The sequence below is a fragment of the Salvelinus alpinus genome, chromosome 8 (assembly GCF_045679555.1).
Source record: "Salvelinus alpinus chromosome 8, SLU_Salpinus.1, whole genome shotgun sequence".
Classification (NCBI taxonomy): Eukaryota; Metazoa; Chordata; class Actinopteri; order Salmoniformes; family Salmonidae; genus Salvelinus; species Salvelinus alpinus.
The window spans coordinates 69,668,197-69,684,932 of record NC_092093.1 but is presented as its reverse complement, the minus strand read 5'-3'; the positions used below and the strand labels follow the sequence as shown (position 1 = coordinate 69,684,932).

Here is a 16,736-nt window from a genome sequence, read left to right as displayed (position 1 = left end):
ATACTTTTAAGTAAGTACTTTACACCGCTGGATACAGTAGCCTTAACTAGAAAGTGGTAGAGCTTGGAACAGTTCAAAGTAATCTACTAATTATCCTTTACAATAATACAAATTAGAACAATTATTTAAAGTTTCAATTTGCACACCTACCATTTGATAGTTACTTTAGTATGTTCACCTAGAGTTCTAAACTTAACCTGATCTGCAGAGTGCATCTGGGTTGTGATAACTCAGATTCCACAAGATGAAGGTCTAAAGAGGAGAGAATAAAGAGGTGTGTCTGTGTTGATCTGTCAATGATCATGATAGAATGACCTTATCCAAATGTTATCAATGTAGGCTACTGCTCAGTGTCACTCTGGCAGGCAGACCCATTGGTTCATACTGTCACCTAGTGGAGCAAGTTTGCCACTACAATGAATACAGGGTTCTTCTTTACAAATACGTGTGTATGCATGCCTATGAAAAAACAAATGCCAAAGCAAATCTTAGAGAAAATGTTTCAAAATGTATATATTATAAATGGATCATGATAATACACTATAATGTCCACCAAGGCTATGGCAAAAGATACAACTTCTGAGGAAAAATACATTTCTGAAATAATTCTTAGATTACAGTTACATAATAGCAACACTATCCAAACACACTGGCTGAGGGATTATGACTTCTGATCAATCTTAACAGCATTGCTCACCCAGAAAATGCCATAACTGATTAAATTCTTACTGCAGACATCAGTGTAACATAACATACACACATACTCTTTCTCTTGAACACACACACAGCCTTTCTAACAAAACCACACACACACTTTGTCTCTAATACATGCACACACACACAGATACAGTCTCTCATGCCCTCACGCTATGTCAGATTTATTGGCCGGTATAACCATCTTGGTGTGTTCATCGTCATTCTCGTCGTCAGGGAGTGGGTCATACTGGCGGCGGTACAACAGGCGGGTTACCAAGGTGATGATGAACATCTCCAGGATCAACAACTGTTGACTCATCACTACACACACACACAGAGAGAGAGAGGGAGGATAGGTCACTTAAGTTATCTGCTTGCCTGAGAGCAGTAGAGTTTGTGTGTAATAAGGTATACAGTGATGAAGGGATGGATGGAGATAAGACTCACAATATCCCCTGGCCTGTGAGGAGTATGGTGGCGTGCAGGCGATGGTTCCGTTCATAGCCAGGATGTTGATGATGGCCGACTGGAGCTGACTCAGCACCAGCACCAGCTACACGCACAGCATCATGGGTAAAACCCAACAACATAACATAGGTAAACACAAAAAAGGACATCACTCTGCAGATGTAAACAGGTAAACACAAGTTATCATTTGCAGAAACTCCTGTCATTTCAGGGAATTAATTAACTGACCTCTGATTGGTTGAGGAGGGCCTTACTGTATATCTTTCCTCAGATTGGTTCATTTACATGGCATGTGTGTAATCTTACCTGGTACATGGCATATTTGGGGATGATCTTGAGGCTGCGCAGTGTGATCCTGAGGTGCATGAACATGATGGCTACAGGCCACAGTGCTATGATGGTCAGAACCCCCACACCTGGGTTAATCCAGATGGCTGCTCCCGTTATCGCCATCTGGAACACACACACACACACACACAGTGTTGGGAGTATGTGTATTGAGAATGTGTTCTCTTCCTTTGAAGCCCAATTTTGTGTGTGTGTGTGTTGACACCCCATACTAACATCTGCGATGTCGAAGTTGCCATTGGTCCAGAGGATGATTGATAGTATGGTGAAGGCGATCTTTAGCACGGCAAACTGGAACGATCCCAACTTCAGCAGGAACAGACTCCGTCTGGGGAAAACCAGAGGAAAACATTCAACAAATATTTCATATCGAAAATAATAATTAATTTCTACATATTTCTAAAATGTTGTTATAGGCCATGCCTATAGCGGACAATGACCAGTAGGTAGCATATTTGGAGTGATAATGTTGTCAGATGTACTGTGAGACATGGAGGGGCCCATACAGAGCCAGGGTGAGTGGCCAGGGGCACATTCAACCTGCCAGATCCTTTACAAATCCAGCTACTGTTTTACTACTAACCTAGTAGCTGGACTCTGACTCAACTAAGAAACAGGTCTTGCTATGAAGTACATTTGATCCTAAACAGTGTGTGTGTGTGAGTACGCGTTTGTGTATGCATGTGTTACCGTGTGATGTTAACATGGGGTAGACAGGGGCAGCAACAACAACAGGGACCAGTACTGATCCTCAGTTTGTTTTCCCCTGCTCGCTGTAGAAACGCCTCGTCACCCCCCACTTCCTCAATCATCAGCACCAGGAACTTAAACACTACGATCGCAAAATAGCTGCGGAGACAGACACACGTTACACACGTTACACACACACACCACAAATATACAACGAGGGAAGGAGGGAATAAAAGATGGACAGAGGGAGAGATGGGTTTGGAAAGAACTACACAAGCACGGTTTTAGACAATCAATATTGTAAGTGTTTTTAGTATCGCTCTGTATGTTTTGCTGACACAGTGTCTCTTCCTACAGAGTTTCCTGCCCGTCACAGCAGGGATCTGAGATCCAGAGAAGCCCAGAGCCACACACAGACAGACACTGGGAGAGATGGAAGGTGGAGGAGAGGAAAGAGGATATGTCAAGAAAGAGAAACTGATATGTAAAGAAAGCAAAAGACAGAAGGAGAGAGAGAAGAGAAAAGGAGCAAAGGCTGAGTGACATACCAGGCAGAGGTCATGTCAGTGAACATGGTGGCTCGGGGAATCCACATCCCCAGACAGGACATGGTGGCGATCACCTGACACACACAGACATACAGACTTAGTCTGAATGCTATACCAATGCATCCTTCCTAACCGTGCTACTGCCCTAGAATTTCCTAGTAAACTGACAGGATGGGACCTGTTCACTGGACGTGCTACCTTGTCCCGGACCTGCTGTTTTGGACTCTCTCTCTACTGCACCTGCTGTCTAACTCTGAATGATCAGCTATGAAAAGCCAACTGACATTTACTCCTGAGGTGCTGACCTGTTGCACCCTCTACATCCACTGTGATTATTATTATTATTATCTGCCGGTCATCTACGAACGTTTGAACATCTTGGCCATGTTCTGTTATAATCTCCACCCGGCACAGCCAGAAGAGGACTGGCCACCCTTCAGAGCCTGGTTCCTCTCTAGGTTTCTTCCTAGGTTCCGGCCTTTCTAGGGAGTTTTTCCTAGCCACAGTGCTTCTACATCTGCATTGTTTGCTGTTTGGGGCTTTAGGCTGGGTTTCTGTACAGCACTTTGTGACATCAGCTGATGTAAAAAGGGCTTTATAAATACATTTGATTGATGGGTCACAAGTTCACAAAAGTTTTGTTTTTTGCCGCATGTGTTTGTACTGTAGCACAATGAGTTGTCACAGAGAGGATATGAAAGTAGTAAGTACCAGATTGCACCTTTAAAGCCTCCTGATAAATCAGTATGTGCTTACCGGCGCTGCCCCGTTGACCCAGATGATGGCGCTCTTCTTGTGGGAGGGAACCTTCCGGTAGATGTACCAACACTCCTCTATGTAGACCAGCATGGACACCACTGCCATGAAGGTCAGCACAGAGTACAGGATGATACCAAATATGTCCAACTCTAAAGACAGAGAGAGAGGATAGAGTGAGAGTGAGGTGGGGGGTGAAAACAAGAGAGGGGGAGTGAGACAGAGAAAGACAAAGAGATAGAGAGATGACCAAAATCCAGAAAATAACCATTAAATTCCACAACCACCTAAAAGGAAGCGATTCTTAAACCTTCCACCACAAAGCCATCACCTACAGAGAGATGAACCTGGAGAAGAGTTCCCTAAGCAAGCTGGTCCTGGGGCTCTGTTCACAAACACAAACAGAGCCCCAGGACAGCAACACAATTAGACCCAACCAAATCCTGATAAAACAAAAAGATAATAACTTGACACGTTGGAAAGAATTAACAAAAAAAAGACAGAGCAAAGGACTATAGAGTGGCAACAGTCTAAAGTAGCTTCCTTTCCTGGTGTCCTCTCTTCACCTACACTGTGTGATACAATAAAACAGATTGATGAAAGAAATAGGAGGGAGTCCACGAAGCTAAAGGACCAGTTTTAGGGACAATACACAGGCCTCATCTAGGGGCTTGGTGATTCACTTTACCATTTTCTCTGGAACTCATTTCTGACCTCCCAGTTCCAAAAAAGCATATAAAATGAAGAGATGTGTCAATTTCAGAGAAAGAGAATGGATGTTTTCTGGAAAACAAGGGTGTTTATGTGAAATCAAGACAAGTAGTAAAGAAAAAAAAAGGTTTGGAAAACAGCACAAAACCCTTCTGCCAAAGACTGAGTAACTAACTCACACATGCAAACACACAAACTAAGACTGCACTAACACATACACAAATACACTTCAACACAACACACGTGTCAGCAGACAAAGCCATGTGTTATGGAAGTGGGGAAAGAAAGTCCTTGCTCGGATTTCTGGGAAGAGCAACTTGATTTGTGTAACAGGCATAGACAGACACATAAGGAGATGATTAGAGAAGAGTGGGGAGGGATGGGGGAGTGAGATGAGGGAAGCCGCGTAGGCACTCATCTCACCCCGCCCTCATCCCAATGAGAGAATAAAAAAATGAGAATAAAAAAATTAAAAAAAATTATGCTTTCTACTTGTCAGTGTTCCAAAACGGGACATTTGTCTTTTTACCTAAATTGAATTCATGATAGATACATAGGAAGTTTCTACGTGAGTGCTATGTAGATAAACAAGGGAATGCTGCTCTCTCCTTACATACAAAGAGATACAAAACACAATGGTGAGTTCTATAACCATCACCAGTAATAAACCTAAGGGCACAATTGAAAACAGCATCTAGTGCTGCACGCATATAGATAATATCCCCATAATCTAAAATTGACATACCTAAACATGCAAACACTATCAGATAGAATTCATAGCAAGAAGTGCACTGGAATGACATTCAATCTCATGGGATGGGTGGCCAAAAATAACTAACTGAAAGCCACACCACCAATAAGCCACGAATATGACCACATTGAGGCATGTCACTGAGGTTCACTGGCTAAATGCACCATGCCACTGCCTACTTCATTTGTACATTTGGCAAATGTAACAGTATAACTTTAAACCGTCCCCTCGCCCCGACACGGGCGCGAACCAGGGACCCTCTGCACACATCAACAACTGACACCCACGAAGCATCGTTACCCATCGCTCCACAAAAGCCGCGGCCCTTGCAGAGCAAGGGGCAACACTACTTCTAGGTTTCAGAGCAAGTGACGTAACTGATTGAAACGCTAGTAGCGCGTACCCGCTAACTAGCTAGCCATTTCACATCCGTTACACAAACAAGACAGCTCATAGCCCAGTGTGTTTATCAGTCAACACATGTATATTTTAGCTTTAAAATAGCTATAGAACTGCACATTTTCCTCTCAGCCTCATGGCAAAATGTGTAGAATACCATGAGATTAGCTAAAAAAATGCACGTTTCTCTTTGCCCCATGGCAAAATGTAGGACGTTAACTGACCCCTTGCCCCTGCAATGTTACACATGCCAGTAACAGATGTTTTGATGCAGTGTTGTGAAATCATTGCTTTTTCACTTCTAGTCATCTTACTTCAGCTTAGTTTACCACAATTTAACCAGTAAGGAGGCAAACACACCCTCCTTTCCAACACACACACACCTCAAGACCCGATTCAGAGCTCAGGTGATGGGGTACAATATAGAACTGTTGACCCTCACCCTAAAAACCATACTGGTATGTTAATTCTACATTATAAACAGCAGTTTGAAATCAGCAGGCACAGGAGAGTTTACAGTGGTTAAAAAAAAATCATAAACAAGTCACTGCCTGTCAGTTTCTAAATTATTTTATTGGATTAATGTGATTATTCGATTTGAAAAAGGCTCATCTCTCCAAACTCCAACAGTCTCAATGGTGACTGAATTAATATGCACGCTCAATCTGTATCAATGTCGCCTAAAATTCTACCTTACCTAAATGTGTGTTTAATAGCCCAGGGACATGGGTGGCAATGCATGTTTACGTTATGAGTAGGCCTAACCACCGGCAGATTGAAGAAAATAACGGCACTTGTCCCAGAACAGCTGAAAAGTTATCGATAGGCTCGTATAAAAGAGACGCCTATAGAAAACATAGGCCTATTCGAGCGGTTCAACTCACGGGAAATTATGTCGATGGCCACGGGAGGTCTGTCCCTGCAGCTCGGGTCGATGGTTCTATTCCCGTCCATCCTCAGACGGTTTGGTTAGAAGTTTGAGTAGAGAGAGGGCGCCGTTGACGAAAACAAAAAACTATTTATCCGTGCTCTGTCCCTCTACCACCCACATGCACTTAATTGGCGTCAATGTTGATAGAAAATCTCAAAATAAATTATGTTTGGAGTGCTGCAAGGGACATGGGCTGCAGTTCACCTCTGGACTGCAACTGCGGACAAACTCAGAGAAATCACCAGTTTCTAAAAACTTGGACCCGCCCTCTGCCCGGCTGCAGCGCACGTCGTTTTCTGTGAACAGAGTTCTCTAAACGCAGGGACACCTCCACAGGGTCAATTGTGAAATCACACCCAGCTCGTAGAATGTTTTTACAAGATAAAATCAAAGTCCTCCGTTTACTTGAACACAATATCAACTGTACAGTAGTAGCCTATATTTTGGCTTTATCAAGCGTTCTGTTTCTCTGATCCTACCCTCCTATTTTCAAGCTGTTGTAGGAGGCTTATTGTTGACTTCTTGTGGTTCAATCAAACTGTATTGATAGAGCACATTTCTTACAGGGGATATATTTCAAAGCGCTTAACAAATAAAAGAATAAAAGGTCAGAAAGATGAAAGATGAAAGCACCATACGTTTTCTAAAATTACACAAATTAAAATAGTAAAACAATATTACAATAAAAGTAGGCTAGACATGGGCCTCCCGAGTGGCGCAGCGGTCTAAGACACTGCATCCCAGTGCTTGAGGCATTACTACAGACCCGGGTTTGATCCCAGGCTGTGTTGCAGGCGGCAGCGACCGGGAGACCCATGAGGTGACTCACAATTGGCCCAGCATCGTCTGGGTTAGGGGAGTGTTTGGTCGGGGTGGCTTTACTTGGCTCATTGTGCTCTAGCGACTCCTTGTGGTGGGCCGGGTGACTGCAGGCTGACCTTGATTGTCAGTTGAACAGTGTTTCTTCTGACACATTGGTGAGGCTGGCTTCCGAGTTAAGTGGGCGGGTGTTAAGAAGCGTGGTTTGATGGGTCATGTTTCAAAGGACACATGACTCGACCTTCGCCTCCCGAGCACATTGGGGAGTTGCAGCGATGAGACAAGATTGAAAAAGGAAATATATATAAATAGTCCCAGTCAAAGGTTTGGACACACCTACGCATTCAGGGATTTTTCTTTATTTTTTTACAATTGTAGAATAATAGTGAAGGCATCAGAACTATTACATAACACATATGGAATCCTGTAGTAACCAAAAAAAGTGTTAAACAAATTAAAATATATTTTATATTTTCGATTCTTCAAAGTAGCCACCCTCTGCCTTGATGAAAGCTTTACACACTTTAGGAATTCTCTCAACCAGCTTCACCTGGAATGCTTTTCCAACAGTCTTGAAGGAGTTCCCGCATATGCTGAGCACTTGTTGGATGCTTTTCCTTCACTCTGTGGTCCAACACATCCCAAACCATCTCAATTGGGTTGAGGTCGGGTGATTGTGGAGGCCAGGTCATCTGATGCAGCACTCAATCACTCTCCTTCTTGGAGGTATGGGAGCCTGACGAGCCGGCTGAGACATGGAAGCCTGACGAGCCGGCTGAGGCATAGGAAGCCTGCCGAGCCAGCTGGGGCATCCCGGTTGCTTCGGCAGCAGCACTTGGACCCGACATCGCCAGTAAAAAAAAAAAATCCCTGTTGCTTCCCCTTGGTGAGGTGTTATTCTATAACGTGTATGCTGGGAGTCGGGAAGCAAGTACAGGGAAAGCAAATGCAATAATAAATAGAACATAGTACAAAACAATTAACACAAAAAGCGTAGACATGAAACAGGGTCAATAACGCCTGAAGAAAGAACCAAGGGGAGTGACAGATATAGGGGAGGTAATCAGGAAGGTGATGGAGTCCAGGTAAGTGTCATGAGGTGCAGGTGCGCGTAACGATGGCGGCTCTGTGACATGTACGCTGGGAGTACTGGAAGCAAGTACAGGGAATGAAAATACTATAATAAATAAAACATGGAACAACACAAGAAACAGAGTCAATAACACCTGAAGACAGAACCAAGGGGAGTGACAGATATAGGGAAGGAAATCAGGAAGGTGATGGAGTCCAGGTGAGTCTCATAAAGCGCATGTGTGCGTAACAATGGTGGCAGGTGTGCGTAATGATGAGTAAACTTGCGATAACACGCGTCAGAGAGGAGCAGCGGGAGTAGACGTGACATGAGCTAAGCGCAAACCAGATGGGATGGTGTATCGCTGCAGAATAATGTGGTAGCCATGCTGGTGCCTTGAATTCTAAATAAATCACAGACAGTGTCACCAGCAAAGCACCCCCACACCTCCTTCTCCATGCTTCACGGTGGGAACCACACATGCGGAGAACATCCGTTCACTTACTCTGCGTCTCACAAAGACACAGCAGTTGGACTCATCAGACCAAAGGACAGATTTTCACCGGTCTAATGTCCATTGCTCGTGTTCCTTGGCCCAAGCAAGTCTCTTCTTCTTATTGGTGTCCTTTAGTAGTGGTTTCTTTGCAGCAATTCGGGCCATGAAGGCCTGATTTACGCAGTCTCCTCTGAACAGTTGATGTTGAGATATGTTTGTTACTTGAACTCTGTGAAGCATTTATTTGGGCTGCAATGTCTGAGGCTGGTAACTCTAATGAACTTACCCTCTGCAGCAGAGGTAACTCTGGGTCTTCCTTTCCTGTGGTGGTCCTCATGAGAACCAGTTTCATCATAGCGCTTGATGGTTTTTGCGACTGCACTTCAAGAAACTTTCAAAGTTCTTGTCTTAAAGTAATGATGGACTGTCCTTTCTCTTTGCTTATTTGAGCTGTTCTTGCCATAAGATGGACTTGGTCTTTTACCAAATAGGGATATCTTCTGTATACCACTCCTACCTTGTCACAACACAACTGATCGGCTCAAACGCATTAAGAAGGAAAGAAATTCCACAAATGAACTATTAACAAGGCACACCTGTTAATTGAAATGCATTCCAGGTGACTACCTCATGAAGATGTTTTTTAATTTTTATTTATTTAACCTTTATTTAACTAGGTAAGCCAGTTAAGAACAAATTATTATTTTACAATGATGGCCTATCCCGGCCAAACCCTCCCCTAACCCTATGGGACTCCTGATCACGGCTGGTTGTGATACAGCCTGGGATCGAAAAGGGTCTGTAGTGACGCCTCTAGCACTGAGTTGCAGTGACTTCGACCACTGCGCCACTCGGGAGAGAGAATGCCAAAAGTGTGCAAAGCTGTCATCAAGGAAAAGGGTGGCCTCTTTGAAGAATCTCAATTTTCTATTTTGATTTGTTTAACACATTTTTGGTTACTACATGATTCCACATGTGTTATTTCATAGTTTTGATGTCTTCAGTATTATTTTACAATGTAGAAAATAGTAAAGATAAAGAAAAACCCTTGAATGAGTAGGTGTGTCCAAACTTTTGACTGGTACTGTATATAAAATAAAGTATGACGTTTACAAGTAATTCGCTAAGAAAATATAGGCAATTTAGAAAGGACAGCAACTTCATCAGTGATGGTGGGGGTTTTGCCAAATGGAATCTCCTGGGAGCTTGAGCCTTGAACAACACTAAATGATTGGAGTAAACTGACTATAAATATCATTCTATAGCTTTTTGAGTGTTTCTGTAAAATATTTACAGATGGTATTAGACGAGGACAGCCAGAGCAACATATAGCAGGGAGTTCCAATATGATCTGAAAACTACAGACAGGTTATATAGACAGCTGAAAATAACTGTCCATCATTTCTTTTATTAGTCATCTCAGGGATCCTACTTGAAAACGTCACAGGGAAGCAATTTCCAGATTTGCTCGTCACTAAACAGTCAATAGAAATGAAAACTGTGTAGGACATCACTAAATACTTCATAATAACAACCCAAATGTTAAAAATGGTGGAGTTGCCCTTTAACAGAAAGCCAGCCAAAAACCCTAAAGAACAAGATGCAGATGCAGAAGCAAAGTGGCTAAGAAAAACTCCCCAGAAGGCAGGAACCTGTGAAGAAACTTAGAGAGGAACCAGTCTCCAAGAGATGGCCAGTCCTCTTCTGGATGTACTGGGTGGAGATTTAAAGAGTACATGTGGCCAAGACATTCCAACGTTCATAGATTACCAGCATAGTCTAGTAATAACCACTATGGCTATAGAGGGTGCAACAGTTCAACACCACAGGAGAACTGGATCAGCAGCACAAACGAATGAACTTGGGATCAGGACAGCCAGGAATGGTCAGGCATGGTAGCCCTGAAGCATGGTCCTAGGGCTCGGGTGCCCTGGGAGGGGAGGCATAGAGAGAAAGAGGGCAATTAGAGAGAGCATGCCTAAGATCACACAATACACCAGACTAGATACTGCCCACTGGACACAGACGTCAATTCATCATTCTTAAATGGAATAACTTTGGAATCACTAAGACTCTCCCTAGAGTTGGCCGCCCGGCCAAACTGAGCAATCGGGGGAGAAGGGCCTTGGTCAGGGAGGTGTCAAAGAACCCGATAGTCACTCTGAAAGATCTCCAGAGTTCCTCTGTGGAGATGGGAGAACCTGAAGGGCAACCATCTCTGCAGCACTCCACCAATCAGACCTTTATGGTAGAGTGGCCAGACGGAAGCTACTTCTCAGTAAAAGGCAAATGACAGCCCGCTTGGAGTTTGCCTAAAGGCTCCTAAAAGACTGTCGGACCATGGGAAAAAAGATTCTCTGGTCTAATGAAACCAAGATTGAACTCTTTGGCCTGAATGCCAAGTGTCACGTCTGGAGGCAACCTGGCACCATCCCTACAGTGAAGCATGGTGGTGGCAGCATCATACGGTGGGAATGTTTGTCAGCGGCAGGGACTGGGAGACTAGTCAGGATCGAGGGAAAGATGAACGGAGCAAAGGAACGGAGCTTCAGAACAAGTCTCTAAATGTCCTTGAGTGGCCAAGCAGAGAAGAATGGGAGAAACTCCCCAAATACAGGTGTGCCAACCTTGTAGCGTCATACCCAAGAAGAGTTGAGGCTGTAATCGATGCCAAAGGCGCTTCAACAAAGTACTGAGTAAAGGGTCTGAATACTTATGTAAATGTGATATTTCCGTTTTTTTTGTTGCATAAAATAAAATATTAACTGTTTTTTCTTTGTCATTATGGGGTATTGTGTGTAGATTGATCAGTAAAAAACAAACAAATTCAAACCATTTTAGAATAACGCTGTAACGTAACAAAATGTGGAAAAAGCCAAGGGGTCTAAATACTTCCCGAATGCACTGTAAATATTGCATCTTTTGATCAAAGCTCAGAACGCTTATATTCTTGATCTGACTGAGTTCTAATGGTGCATGCCTCTTTGCAAACGAGTGGATTAATGAATAGTAGTTTGTTGGTCATGTTTGCCTAAGTCCCCTGGATTTGCCAGTTTAGCAGCACATTCACCACTCTCTCAAACATCTAACTCTGTCCTCTCGCGGCACAGGAATATACAGTGGGGCAAAAAAGTATTTAGTGAGCCACCAATTGTGCAAGTTCTCCCACTTAAAAAGATGAGAGAGGCCTGTAATTTTCATCATAGGTACACTTCAACTATGACAGACAAAATGAGAAAAAAAATCCAGAAAATCACATTGTATGATTTTTTATGAATTTATTTGCAAATTATGGTGGAAAATAAGTATTTGGTCAATAACAAAAGTTTATCTCAATACTTTGTTATATACCCTTTGTTGGCAATGACAGAGGTCAAACGTTTTCTGTAAGTCTTCACAAGGTTTTCACACACTGTTGCTGGTATTTTGGCCCATTCCTCCATGCAGATCTCCTCTAGAGCAGTGATGTTTTGGGGCTGTTGCTGGGCAACACGGACTTTCAACTCCCTCCAAAGATTTTCTATGGGGTTGAGATCTGGAGACTGGCTAGGCCACTCCAGGACCTTGAAATGCTTCTTACGAAGCCACTCCTTCGTTGCCCGGGCGGTGTGTTTGGGATCATTGTCATGCTGAAAGACCCAGCCACGTTTCATCTTCAATGCCCTTGCTGATGGAAGGAGGTTTTCACTCAAAATCTCACGATACATGGCCCCATTCATTCTGTCCTTTACACAGATCAGTCGTCCTGGTCCCTTTGCAGAAAAACAGCCCCAAAGCATGATGTTTCCACCCCCATGCTTCACAGTAGGTATGGTGTTCTTTGGATGCAACTCAGCATTCATTGTCCTCCAAACACGACGAGTTGAGTTTTTACCAAAAAGTTATATTTTGGTTCCATCTGACCATATGACATTCTCCCAATCTTCTTCTGGATCATCCAAATGCTCTCTAGCAAACTTCAGACGGGCCTGGACATGTACTGGCTTAAGCAGGGGGACACGTCTGGCACTGCAGGATTTGAGTCCCTGGCGGCCTAGTGTGTTACTGATGGTAGGCTTTGTTACTTTGGTCCCAGCTCTCTGCAGGTCATTCACTAGGTCCCCCCGTGTGGTTCTGGGATTTTTGCTCACCGTTCTTGTGATCATTTTGACCCCACGGGGTGAGATCTTGCGTGGAGCCCCAGATCGAGGGAGATTATCAGTGGTCTTGTATGTCTTCCATTTCCTAATAATTGCTCCCACAGTTGATTTCTTCAAACCAAGCTGCTTACCTATTGCAGATTCAGTCTTCCCAGCCTGGTGCAGGTCTACAATTTTGTTTCTGGTGTCCTTTGACAGGTCTTTGGTCTTGGCTATAGTGGAGTTTGGAGTGTGACTGTTTGAGGTTGTGGACAGGTGTCTTTTATACTGATAACAAGTTCAAACAGGTGCCATTAATACAGGTAATGAGTGAGGAGAGGACAGAGGAGCCTCTTAAAGAAGAAGTTACAGGTCTGTGAGAGCCAGAAATCTTGCTTGTTTGTAGGTGACCAAATACTTATTTTCCACCATAATTTGCAAATAAATTCATAAAAAATCCTACAATGTGATTTTCTGGATTTTTTTTCTCATTTTGTCTGTCATAGTTGAAGTGTACCTATGATGAAAATTACAGGCCTCTCTCATCTTTTTAAGTGGGAGACCTTGCACAATTGGTGGCTGACTAAATACTTTTTTGCCCCACTGTATGTGTCCTGTTATGTAATGTAAAAATCTCACATTAGCTGGTATAACTGATTAAATTAAATGAATGATAGAGGTCTTATAATTCATGCCTTTTTATATTCAGATTTTTCTTTACATTTGAGTTGCTCTGGTTGTGTCAGTATACAGTATCTTTAAACAAACGAATGACATGTTGCACTCTAACTTGCTACCTTGCAGATGTGCCAAGGAGGAGGACAGATGCCAACAGCAGGCCAGTGGAGCACTTAGAACACAAGCAGCCAGGGGCAAATGGTAGGTAAGAGGATGATTTAGGTGACCCAGACACATAACCAAAACAAGTTAAGCTACCCTAGTATCCCGTTGACCGTTTTGGATTGCAAAAGACACACACAAGACAAGACACAATCCTAGAAACGTCCTTGGAGCTTCTTGCGCCACTTGAGGATGAAACTAAAATCTCTCTTTCTCTCGATATCTCATTCTCTCCCACACTCTGTCTTTCTTGCTTTCTTTCCTAAATCTGGGATCTCTGAGCTGCAAGTGCAAATACTTAAAGATTTACATGCAAGGATGCATGCCCTAGCCCACGCTGGTCTGGTCAGGCCCAATTTAGGGTACGTGCACCTGAATGACACCGGAACCCCCCTACTAGACAGATGTGTGTCCGAGACTGGTGATCACACACACCCGTGGAACACCTTATCTGGCCCAGACCCACTTGGCCAGAGACGGCAGGGCAATACTGAGCCAAGACATAATGAGGGGGAACTCAGAATGCCTCTCACTAGTCTGGAATGGCTTCCTCTCCTGGTCTTGTGCATTTTTTATTAATATATATTTTTTAAACAGTTAAGAACAAATTCTTATTTATAATGACTGCCTAGGAACAGTGGGTTAACTGACTTGTTCAGGGGCAGAACGACAGATTTTTACCTTGTCAGCTCGGGGATTTGATCCAGCAACCTTTCGGTTACTGGCCCAACACTAACTATTAGGCTACCTGCCGCCCCAGGTAGCATTGTGTCAGCTTTGGCCTGAATGCTTTGGCCTGAATGTGTCTGTGTGTGATGCAACAGTACAGGGTGGTTACGGTGGCCTTGTGGGGTTTCCAGTGGGTCTGGTGTTGAACTGAATGGTGTTTGCTGTCTTCAGAAGCTCCGTGTGTCAGATCAACAGCACAGAGGCTATTCACCCGAGAGTACATACAAAAGCAGACATGCACACTCACACACACAATACTCATGTCTTTACACGTGCCCATATCATATCAAATCAAATCAAATTGTATTTGTCACATGCGCCAAATACAACAGGTGTAGACCTTACAGTGAAATGCTTACTTACAAGCCCTTAACCAACAATGCAGTTTTAAGAAAAATAAGTGTTAAGTAAAAAATTGATAAGTAAAAAATAAAAATAAAAAATAATTAAAGAGCAGCAGTAAAATAACAGTAGCGAGGCTATATACTGGGGGTACCGGTACAGAGTCAATGTGCGGGTGCACCGGTTAGTCGAGGTAATTGAGGTAATATGTAGGTGTAGGTAGAGTTAAAGTGACCATACATAGATAATAAACAGAGGGTAGCAGCATTGTAAAAGAGTGGGGGGAGGGTGGACAATGCAAATAGTCTGGGAAGCCATTTGATTAGCTGTTCAGGATTCTTATCGCTTGGGGTAGAAGCTGTTAAGAAGCCTTTTGGACCTAGACTTGGCAATCCGGTACCACTTGCTGTGCGGTAGCAGAGGGAACAGTCTATGACTGGGGTGACTGGAGTCTTTGACAATTTTTAGGGCCTTCCTCTGACACCGCCTGGTACAGAGGTCCTGGATGGCATGAAGCTTGGCCCCAGTGATGTACTGGGCCATACGCAGTACCCTCTGTAGTGCCTTGCAGTCAGAGGCCGAGCAGTTGCCATTCCAGGCCGTGATGCCACCTTTCAGGATGCTCTCGACTTTTTGAGGTTCTGAGGACCCATGCCAAATCTTTTCAGTCTCCTGAGGGGGAATAGGCTTGTCGTGCCCTTCACGACTGTCTTGGTGTGTTTGGACCATGTTAGTTTTGATGATGTGGACATCAAGGAACTTGAAGCTCTCAATCTGCTCCAATACAGCCCTGTTGATGAGAATGGGGCGTGCTTGGTCCTCCTTTCCTGTAGTCCAACATCATCTCATTTGTCTTGATCATGTTGAGGGAGAGGTTGTTATCCTGGCACCACATGGCCAGGTCTCTGACCTCCTTGCTATAGGCTGTCTCATCATTGTCGGTGATCAGGCCTACTGTTGTGTCGTCGTAAAACGTAATGATGGTGTTGGAGTCGTGCTTGGCCATGCAGTCATGAGTGAACAGGGAGTACAGGAGGGGACTGCGCACGCACCCCTGAGGGACCCACGTGTTGAGGATCAGCATGGCAGATGTGTTGCTATCTACCCCTACCACCTGGGGGCGGCCCATCAGGAAGTCCAGGATCCAGTTGCAGAGGGAGGTGTTTAGTCCCAGGGTCCTTAGCTTAGTGATGAGCTTTGAGGGCACTATGGTGTTGAACGCTGAGCTGTAGTCAATGAATAGCATTCTCACGTAGGTGTTCCTTTTGTCCAGGTGGGAAAGGGCAGTGTAGAATGGTCCAAACACACCAAGAGTCGTGAAGAGGGCACGACAAAGCCTATTCCCCCTCAGGAAACTGAAAAGATTTGGGTCCTGAGATCCTCAAAAGGTTCTACAGCTGCAACTTCGAGAGTATCCTGACTGGTTGCATCACTGCCTGTTACAGCAATTGCTCGGCCTCTGACCGCAAGGCACTACAGAGGGTAGTGCGTACGGCCCAGTACATCACTGGGGCTAAGCTGCCTGCCATCCAGGACCTCTACACCAGGCGGTGTCAGAGGAAGGCCCTAAAAATGGTCAAAGACCCCAGCCAGGCCAGTCATAGACTGTTCTCTTTACTACTGCATGGCAAGGGGTACCGGAGTGCCAAGTCTAGGACAAAAAGGCTTCTCAACAGTTTTTACCCCCAAGCCATAAGACTCCTGAACAGGTAATCAAATGGCTACCCAGACTATTTGCATTGTGTGGCCCCCCCAACCCCTCTTTTACGCTGCTGCTACTCTCTGTTTATCATATATGCATAGTCACTTTAACTATACATTCATGTACATACTACCTCAGTTGGGCCGACCAACCAGTGCTCCCGCACATTGGCTAACCGGGCTATCTGCATTGTGTCCCGCCACCCACCACCCGCCCCCCCCCCCCCTCTTTTACGCTACTGCTACTCCCTGTTCATCATATATGCATAGTCACTTTAACCATATCTACATGTACATCCTACCCCAATCAGCCTGACTAAC

At 44.2% G+C, this 16,736-nt stretch overlaps 1 protein-coding gene across 1 annotated transcript; it reads right to left on the bottom strand.

Moving 5' to 3' along the window:
- Positions 1 to 488: 488 nt before the first annotated feature.
- On the bottom strand, positions 489 to 6,669 carry LOC139583606 (organic solute transporter subunit alpha-like). The gene is made up of 8 exons (XM_071414867.1): positions 6,252 to 6,669; positions 3,507 to 3,658; positions 2,751 to 2,824; positions 2,203 to 2,361; positions 1,729 to 1,840; positions 1,471 to 1,617; positions 1,144 to 1,249; positions 489 to 1,017 (listed from the first exon to the last, which is right to left on the bottom strand). The coding sequence occupies exons 1-8, from the start codon at positions 6,319 to 6,321 to the stop codon at positions 863 to 865; spliced, it is 975 nt and encodes a 324-aa protein (XP_071270968.1). The 5' UTR covers positions 6,322 to 6,669; the 3' UTR covers positions 489 to 862.
- Positions 6,670 to 16,736: the final 10,067 nt, after the last annotated feature.